General features: G+C 52.1%; 1 protein-coding gene across 1 annotated transcript; it reads left to right on the top strand.

Annotated features, from left to right (window-relative positions):
* Nucleotides 1–3,540: 3,540 nt before the first annotated feature.
* Nucleotides 3,541–3,845, top strand: LOC121163625 (small EDRK-rich factor 2-like). The gene has a single exon (XM_040991257.1). The coding sequence runs from the start codon at nucleotides 3,586–3,588 to the stop codon at nucleotides 3,760–3,762; it is 177 nt and encodes a 58-aa protein (XP_040847191.1). The 5' UTR covers nucleotides 3,541–3,585; the 3' UTR covers nucleotides 3,763–3,845.
* The last annotated feature ends 5,960 nt before the right edge of the window (nucleotides 3,846–9,805 follow it).

Raw genomic sequence — 9,805 nt, 5'->3', positions numbered from 1 at the left:
TTTCCCTCCCTCCTGGCTTCATTTGCCTAATCTATGCAGGACACGCCCCCATGCGAAATAATTTATACGAAGCCTGTGCTGTGAGGAGGGCGACACGTTATCTCTAGCTAAAGGAATAGTCGGTCCCGGCTTCTCACCGCACCAATCACTGCGGTCCCTGCAAAGCACCTCATGAATAATTAATGACCCCCAAATCCCAACAACAAATGTCGGAGACGTCACGCGCCTGGAGCCCTCCCGGGGCGGGGGCAGCTGGCTGTCCACGCGCCCTCCCGGAGCCTTCCCGCCAATGGGAACCGAGCGGAGTCTGACTGACGCAGCAGCCGTCCAGTGAGCACAGCAGAACGTCACTGCGCACCGCCCCCTTGACTCTCCCGCTTTCCAGAGGCGGAGCTCGGCTTCCAAATCCTCCTGCTCTTGATGATGAACAGGAGCTTGGTCCAATCGGAGCCCTCGAATAGGTCCCGCGTCCCGGGCCAGGGCTCCGGGAGAGTAAACTGCAACAGGAGACGCCCACTCCAATCCGTGACCGAGGCGCGGGCTGGAACAGCGAGGTCCGGCTTGCTGGCACGCTCCAGGTGATTTGAATAGGACGATCGATGCCGCGTATTCCAAGAGTTGTAGTACTAGAGCAGCCGGAGCCAAGCCATTAATTCAACGCTGAGCTCAGGGGAGAATTCTCCATTCATTGTCTCTGAGGGAGGAGCTGCGTGCGCGCGAACACTTACACACACAGTGCAAGCCACAAGCACTATGAAGCCACTGCTTTTACCAGAGGATGCTCAGTTGTGAGAAACCCCACTCCCAAACATCCACAGCACACATCTGGGTTTTAAATTCCCGTTTCATCCAACCAGACAGCCTGGCCCTTCCGTTCTATAGGGTTTCACCACGGTCTCACAGCTCTGGCTTCTTGAGCGAGGAAGAGAAGGGAAGGACGCAGGAGCTAGGGGTGTGGCTCGCAGGTGTTTTCCACTGTGTACTACGGAGGTGTGTTCTTCCCACACACAGCTGGCAAACTGGGAAGTCACCAAATTCCCCAAATGCGGGTAGGAGTTCCAAAGGACTTTCTCCTTTCTCCCCACCCCATCCCTATGCCCCTCGTTAAATCGCTCACCAACGTCCTCTCACTATTCACTCCTGTCCTGTGAGATGATTATGAAAATCTGGGTTTGACAGAAAAGTCCAATATCAAGACATTGTAAGGCACCATGATGGTGATGCTGTGAAATGGGTATTTGGCCTTTGTCCCTGATTCCCCTCAGACACTCCCTAAGACCCTGGTTACAATTGCTCTGAGCGCTAGTGGATAAATTGAGGGGGCTCTGCCCTGGAGTGAGTGCCCATCTCACATTTGGTAAATCCTTTATACTAAACAGGCAAATGTAATGGCGTAGTTCCTGGAGTTCTGTGAGCCATTCCAGCAAATAAAGTAGGGTTCCCAAGGACAGGGGTCATAGGAACCCCTGCCAGGTAGAACATTCCAGAGGGCAGGATATCTGCAGAGAGGAAATTTTGTGGCCTTGACCTTCTAACCTGTGGTTTCTAACACCACCTCCAGGTGGTTAGAGTAGGCAGTTAGACACCAGGCGCCCTCCCCTCCAGCTTCCTTCCCCTCCAGCCCCATCCTGCAGCCTAGCAATTAAGGGCCGGCCAAAACACAGCTTAACAGAAGCCAGAGAGATTGAGCGTGGTCAGCTCTTCCTTGCCCCCAAAGACTTCCACTCCAAAATCCCCATGACAGATCTGGTCCAACCACATGCAGACTAAAATAGACCTTCCCCTCCTCACCCTCATTCTTCTTAGACATTCCTCTGTCACGCAGAAATCCTCAAATCACCATGACAGACTGGGTCAGAGACTAAAATAGACCTTTCCAGTCTACAGAATGGGAAGAATACCCTGCCTCTCTGGACAGACAAGGAAAGACACCCCCATACACTCTGCTCCCCGCCACCGAGAACTCCCGGTGATGAAGGTAGCCATCTTGGGTGTTTCCTGTGCACATTTATGCTTTGCTTCATAAACTTTGCTTCTCGCTGGACTCGAACCAGCTCTGAATTTTTGCTCTTGCCAACTTCAAGAACTGCAATGCCGTTGATCTTCGCCAGAAATCTGATAATAGACCGCATCCACACGAGATTGAAGTTGAGGCCAGCCAGCCACAGCACTCAAATGGGTACAGCAGAGATGTCTCATTTTGGTGATTACAAGTGCTGGGCTGTAGACAATGGGAAAAACACCTGTTGGCTATTGCTCTAATGAGTCAGGACAGTTTTCACTTTTCCAACTGGCTCTTCCAGAAAGAGTTCAAGTTCAGAAAGTGGTCCTGATGCTTGACAGCAAATCTAAAAATCACTACTTTCCCACTGTAGGACCTCGTCCAGAAAAGATATTCTGAGTGGGATCTTCCAGAACTGAACGGGGAGATCAGAGAGAAGGGATTTCCATCTTTGCATCCTCTTTCTGAAACTTATATCCTGAATAGGCTTATATCCTGAATCTGCTATATACTGGATCCACATGCATACGATCGGAAACAAATTAACACGTCTCTTTGAGCTTCAAATTTTTTTCTCCTTAAAAATAATTTTAGGGCTTAGCAAGCTAAGCAGTGGCCAGTAGAGCCAGCATCATTATGAGTGCTGGCTCAAGTCCTCACTGTTCTTCTTTTGTTAATGAAGATTTATTGTTATTGGAAATAACCAGAGAAGAAAAACATCAAGATCTTCCATCCACTGGACCAATCCCCAAGTGCCACATCAGCTAATCCAGAGCCAGGAGCTTTTTCCAGGTCTCCTACGCAGGTGCAGGGACTCAAGGCAGCCATATGGGATCCCAATGCATGCAAGGCGAGGATTTTAGCCACTGAGCCATTCTGCCTGGCCTGGCCAGGCCATTCTACTTCTTTTTAAATTATTAATTGTGTTTATTTGTAATGATGTTTATATAGTTGATTAGGGTGATTAGGGTCAAGGGCTACAGGAAGATGAGATCACCATTTCCACATTCTCTTTTTTTCCTTCTTGCATCTAGGGGAAGGGGGGAAGACAAGGAGAGAAGCCACACCCAGCCTCCCAAATGCCTCTGCACCCTGGGATGGAGGACAGCTACCTCATACCACCCAGGGTCGCTGATGTGGGGCATGTTCTGAGGGTCCTGCTCATGAGGTTTCAATAGTTCAACAGTTCTGAATTATTGCCGATCTTGCCACTATAAGCACGATGAAATTTCGCCAGACTCCACTGGCTGACATAGTCCACCTTAGAGTCTCCGTTTGCCCAGTTATTCACTGCCAAGACTTGGCTGGGATAGTTGATCCATTTGTTCTGTCCTCCATCTTTTTATGGTATCAGGTGTCCTCTGCAGACTCCAATGGACTGCCATATCCTCCATGTGCATCTGAGTATGCTGTCCACTGCTCCAACTAAGCCACTAAGGAGGCCGAGCTCTGACACATGAATTCCACGGTCAGACCATGGAACCTGCAATTCTCTCCATGGTTGGGATTCTGAGTCCAGCAATTTAGTTGGGGGGAATCCCCATAGAAACTTTATCTGAGAAGTCAGAGCCACTGCTGTCGCCATGACCCATGGTAACCAGCGTGAATTCGCCCGCCAGAAGAATATGGAAAAGCAGAACGACTCAGTTAAGGGAAAGTACCAAGATGACAGGATTTCTGCTGCCTCCCGCAAGCAGAGGGACTCAGAGATCGTGAAGCAGAAGCAGAAAAAGGAAAATGAGAAGGAGGAACCCAAGTAGCTTGTAGCTTTGTGTTCAACCCTCTTGCCCTCCACCTGGGTGCCTGGAGCCAGTCCCACCCTGCTCACGTCTCTTATAGTGCTCCCAGGTCCCAGCACCAATGACATTCCCCTTGCCCCAGTCCACAGTGTGTCCCTTCCATGTTTCCTGCCTTGCTGGAGTCCGTGCAGCGGGTGTGAAGAGAACTGTTCCATTGCAGGCAAGGCCACAAGGAATCTCCCTGCTGCATGACAGGGCCCGAGTGGGGGTTGTCTCTATAACCTGATGGGGGTTTCACTTCCCTTGCATGGACACTGGACAACCCCGCTGAGAATTCTGCAATCTATTTAGGCATTGTTTGCTGCTGCTGAGTTGGTTTTTACTATCTATGTGAGCTTGAAAGTTGATCTTGCTGATAAGCCTTGCCAAAGCGCCTTTTAAATTCATGCCGTCTCTGCTGCCCCCACTTGACCTCCTTGATCTTTAGGTTCCCCCCACCCCCGCCTTTTTTGTGATGCATTTCCTCCCATAACCGATTCGAGATTAAGTTGTAGAATGAGGATTGTAGTAAGAATGTGTTACTGGTTGATATGCACCAAGTATTGAGAACTTCTATTGACAACTTCTATTAAGAGCTTTAAGGTGAAACAAATGGCAGAATTATTCTTGGAAACACCCACTTAACCATGACTTAAAACGTCTCACCGAGCCAGAGCTTGTGACTGCTTTTGCATAAATAAAGGGGACAGCTTTCTTGCATTGTCCATTTTGATTGTGAAATAAATAGTGGTCCATTTCTTTTCTCTCTATGCCTATTCCACGCACCCTTCTGAGCTGGACTCTGGCACTTCCCCTCAGGCAGCCTCTCCCTCTCTGGGCCACTCCTGAGGGTAAGGGGGTTGTCTCTTCCCGGTGTTTTTCATTCCTGTGGGGCACACCCCAAAGTATTGAAAGTAGCTCTGTAATTAAAAAAAGAAGAAAGAAAAGGAAAAAAAAAAAAGAAATTTCATCTAAGGTGATCCCAGACCTGATTCTTGTGTGTGCTTGCCAATACAGGGTCCAGTACAGTCCGTTGCCCCAATCATCCCACTGGGCCCATGCTGGTGGTTACAATTGCTGGGTCAGTTCTGTCTCCAGCTCTGTTTTTTACACAAACCAATGGGTGTTTCAGCCCAGCCCGATCTGGCCCACCACTCATTCGGCCTTCACATACACTAGTGGGAGCTGCAGCCTAGTCAGAGTGACTCGCAATAACCCTCACCAGGCCAGCCCCTGCCCTGGTTCCCGTGCTTGCCAGTCTGTACAGCAGACTGGTCCAGTCTGTTCCACATCCCATTCAGCTCTCATACATGTCAATGGGCATTGAAGCCTAGTTCAACTCAACCAGTGCCACTATCCAGCCCACCCTGCCAACAGGTGCCACTCTGTGTCCAGTCACGCCTGCCCCAGTCCTGGTTCTCATGCTCACCAGTCAGAGTGGCAACCCAACATGGAGATGCCCACCGTTTCCCTGATCGTTCCATTCCCACTCCTGGATCTTTTTGCATTCTCCAGGTAGTTCTACAGTTTGACAGAATTTGCCCCCCCAAAAAAGTTTGCCCCCCATGCCAGCATCTGCCAGCTGATGCTGCGGCAAAGCCCATTCGACCCACACTCACTCTGACTTATACATGCACCAGTAGGAACAGTCAACCCAGCCTGGCTTTCGCCCATCCAACCCACATGAGGTCAACAGGTATTGGAGTCCTATCCGGTCTGGCCTGCCCCCATTCCAACTCATGCTCTCCAGTGGCAGTGGTGGTCTAGTGGTGGGGAGCCCTCTATAGCTTCCCTACTGGTTTCACCCCCTGCCCCCGAAGCTTCCTCACTGGGCTGGTTGGGTGTTTTGGCCCAGTCTGGCATGGTCCGCATCTCCTCAGCATTTGCCAGTGGGTGCTGCAGTCTGGCCTGGCCCAGCCCAGCTCCAATTCCAGTTCACACTGGTGGAGACTATGGCCTAGCCCAGCCCATCTGGCCCCCAGTCCTGGCCTTCCTGTGAACTGGTTTGTGTTGTGACTCAACCTGGCCTGACCCACACCATTCTGGTACTTGGACTTGCCAGCAGGTGATATGAACTGGCCCAGCCTGGTTTGTTTCCAACCCGGGCCAGATGTGTGCTGGTGGATACTGCTCCCTGGCCTGGTCTGGGCTGTTCCCTATCATGGTTTTTGCGCTTACCTGCAGAAACTGTGTCCCAACAGAGGTATTCTCCAAGCTCCTCCATCAGAACCTCTGCCAATGCTAGACCTCACACACACCGGTGGGTTCATGGGCCTGCCCTACTTAGTCCACCTTCTGTCCTAGCAGGAACAGTGGCCTTTTGTGACTGGCCTTCACCCTTTCTGGCTTTTACTGTTGGGTGTTACAGCCCAGCCAAGCCTGGTCCACACCCAGATACAGCTCACACATGGCTCAGCAGGGGCAGAGATCTAGCTTAGCCTGTCCCTACACCTATCCTGGTTCTCATGAGCACCAGTGGCTGCTGGAGTCTAGCTCAGTCTGGTGCACCCAAGATCCAGTCCACACTCGTGCCAAGGGACACTGCAGCTATGCCCAGACTAGATAGCAGCCCCTACTCTGGCCTTGACACTTATCAGTGGGAACCACAACCCAGCTAGGACATCCCTTTTACTCCCCAACCAGGTCTGTTTCCAGCCACAGATCTTGTGTGTCTCAGTGGTTGCTCTGACCCACTTGGCGTAGCCCCTTACCTGTCTTGGCCTTTGCCCTTGGATGCTGTAGCCTGGCCTGACCCAGTCTGCCCTCAATCCCAACTCTCTCACTGATAGGTGCTGGAACCTGGTCCTGCTCAATATGCTCTCATCCCTGGCTCATGTAAACTGGTGTGACAGCCTAGTCCAGCATGACCTATGCTCCAGCTTGGTTTCTGCACTTGCCTGTGAGCTAAGGTTTGCTTGGCCCTGCCGGGTCCGCCCCCTTCCAAAACCAACCAACACATTAGCCAACAGTTGGAAGCCTGCCTGACTCCCAGGCCTGGACCACATGCTCACCAGTGGGAGCTATGACCCACTAGGGGAGTTTTCCAAGTTCTGCCACTCAGGTCACTCCCAGATCCAGATCTCACACATGCCAGTGGGTGCTTGGCCCATGCTTGGCATAGCCTACTTCTCCATCTTGGCCTAGTATGAGTTGGTGGATGCTGTGGCCCAGCCCACCCCACACCCTGTTTATGAAGCACATGCGAGCGCTGCAGTTAGACATGCCTAGACTATTCTCAGTCCCTGTACCTGAGTGTTGGCAGGTCCACGATTGCACCTAGCTCAGCCCATCTCCACCCCAACTCTTGAGCTAACCAATGGGACTTGCATTTCCACAGTGTTTGGCCCACAAAATCTACCCCCGGAGCTGGTTCTCTTATTTGCTGTTAGTGCCATAGCCCTTCCTAATGTGACCTGCCCTCTGTTTCGACTTTCAGTCAAGTGCTGGGATGTAGTCCTGCTAGACAGATCCCCAGCCCTAGCTTTCGCATGGACTAGCGTGTTGTGGTCAGCAATGTTCCATGCTAACAAGCCTAACTCCAGATTCCCATGTGGGCTGGTCATCAGTCTGACCCATACAGATCTTCTAGTCTTTCCCCTCCAAACCACCATGTCTCACTCCCCTCGCTTACCTGCAAGAACAGTAGCCCTGTTGTTGAGTGTCCTGCAGGATCCAGTCCTCACCTACACATATTGAGCCTTATTCATGGATGTCCTTAGGCAATAATTCTAGACCCCCAACAACCCAGAGCTTGCCACCAGGTGGCCAACAGGCAAAGCCTGGCTCTGTTGTTGTTTTGGACACCCACAAGCCCAGGATTCACCCACCGCTTGGCAGCAGAGGATCGGGAACTAGGAGCCCCAGCAGGAAGCCTGGCCCGGCACAAGTTTTTCCAGCCAATCTCTTGGCTCAGAGATTCAGACACCTGCACCCCTGATCGCCCAACACTGCTCTTCTATTTTGGATCCAGTTTCTTGATTGTGTCCTGGGAAGCAGCAGAGGATGTCCCAAGGCCCTAGAACTCTGCACCCACGTGGGAGACCAGGAAGAAGCTCCTGGCTCCTGACTTAAGACCGGCTCAACTCTTGCCATTGCTGTTATTTGGGGAGTGAGCTGGTGAATGGAAGATCTTTCTCTCTCTCTTTCTCACCCATTCTCTAAATACACCTTTCCAATAAAATAAAATTTAAAAGAAAACTTTTCGGAAAATTTTATGAGTTTATATACACACCTATTTAAAAAACTTATTTTTATTAGAAAGGCAGATTTATAGAGAGAAGCAAAGATCTTCCATCTACTGGTTCACTCCCCACATGGCTGCAATAGCCAGAGCTGAGCCAATCGGAACCAGCGTCCATGTGGGGTGCCTGCGCTTGCAGGGGAGGATTAGCTTGTTGAGCCACCACGATGGCCTCACACATGCCTATTAAAGCAGTGCTTGTGCCAGGTCCCACCATCCACACCCCTCATAGTCACCACAAAGCATTCGCCTGTGAAGCCTCCAGGATGACATGCAGGGTGCTTTTTGCCACACAGCTCGCCTCGGCAGAGACCTAGAACATCGCTGATGCAGTGAAGTTTCAGCCAGAGGAGTTGGATGTTTTCAAGTTTGTATCCTTCAAGAGCCAGGTGTTGGCAGGGACCATCTGCTCTAACGAGGTGTATGTAGTGACAGCAGCTTTGTGCACCCGTGAATGTTCAAGAATGTCTCAGGAGAAAAGCCCCGGCCCTGCCCGACTACCAGGCCAGTGAGGCCACATGTGCCCAGCTCGCCAACTTCTAGTTCCTGCTGCACTGCCAGCCCCATGTCCCCCTTGCAAAGTCAGCTTTGAGCCAGCCACCTGCCACCCTGCAGAGAGGCAGCTGGGGAGGGGCACTCATGGGTTCTAACCACTTTCAAAGAGAGCTTTATATTTAAATATACGTAGATATACAACAAAAACAAAACAATACAAAAACATAGCACTTGCTGCAATGCAAGCCCTATACAAAAAAAAAATCTGATGGAGGGATCTGGCAAGGTGGCCTAGTGGTAAAAGCTCTCGCTCTGCATGTGCCAGGATCGCATATGGGCACTGGTTCCTGACTGCTCCACTTCCTTTCCAGCTCCCTGCTTGTCGCCTGGGGAAGCAGTGGAGTACGGCCCAAAGCCTTGGGAGCCTGCACCCACGTGGGAGGCCCAGAGGAGGCTCCTGTCTAGTATTGGCTTTGGATGAGCTCAGCTCCAGCTGTGGCTGCCACTTGCAGGTAGAGGATTAGCTTGTTGAGTGGATGGAAGATCTTTGTCTCTCCTCCTCTCTGTAAATCTGCCTTCTTTCCAATTAAAAAAAACTTTAAAAAAATCTGGTAGAAATGTTTGCATAACCCTAATAACAGCACGCCAATGCCAAAAACTTAAGTTGGACACAAAGGACATGCTACTCTGTGACAGGAGCTCATAGCTGCGCGATGACGACACTGTCCAGTGTAACACCACTGTCCAGTGACGCCACTGGGCCGGGGAAGGTGCGAGTTCTTCCTTTCATGTTTTATCGATGTTCAGAACAAAACCCCACAAGGTGCAGGTGGATAACCACGCCTTCCACAGGCCCTGAGACTCGGCCTTTCTCCACACACAATGCGTGCAGGCTCCGAGGATCCACTGGTCACCAGGAGCAAGGCCCGGGTAACGGTCACTCCCGGCGACGCGCGTGGCGGTGCGGTGGGCGTCCGGTGTCCAGCTGCCGGAGAGCTCTGAACCCACAAACCCTCGCAGCGGGGCGGCTGACCCGGAACAGCGCCGACGCCCCGCCCACAACACCGAGGCGCTGCCCGGGACGGGTCTGCCCCAGCTCCACCGGTCACCTCCGCGTCCCACAACTGGGCACGCCGCGGCCGCCGGCCCGGCCGCCCCTCCACGCCGCCGCGACCCCCGGGGGCTGACGTCAGGGTGACGTGAGACGTGACGCGACGGCGGGGGGCGGAGCGCGGCCGACGCGGGAGGGCGTTTCCGGAGCGCGCGCGCCGGGCGAGGGCCGCTGACGCC

The sequence above is a fragment of the Ochotona curzoniae genome, unplaced genomic scaffold (assembly GCF_017591425.1).
Source record: "Ochotona curzoniae isolate NIBS_2020 unplaced genomic scaffold, NIBS_Ocur_1.0 contig_1014, whole genome shotgun sequence".
Taxonomy (NCBI): Eukaryota; Metazoa; Chordata; class Mammalia; order Lagomorpha; family Ochotonidae; genus Ochotona; species Ochotona curzoniae.
This window is presented reverse-complemented; position numbering and strand designations above follow the sequence as displayed.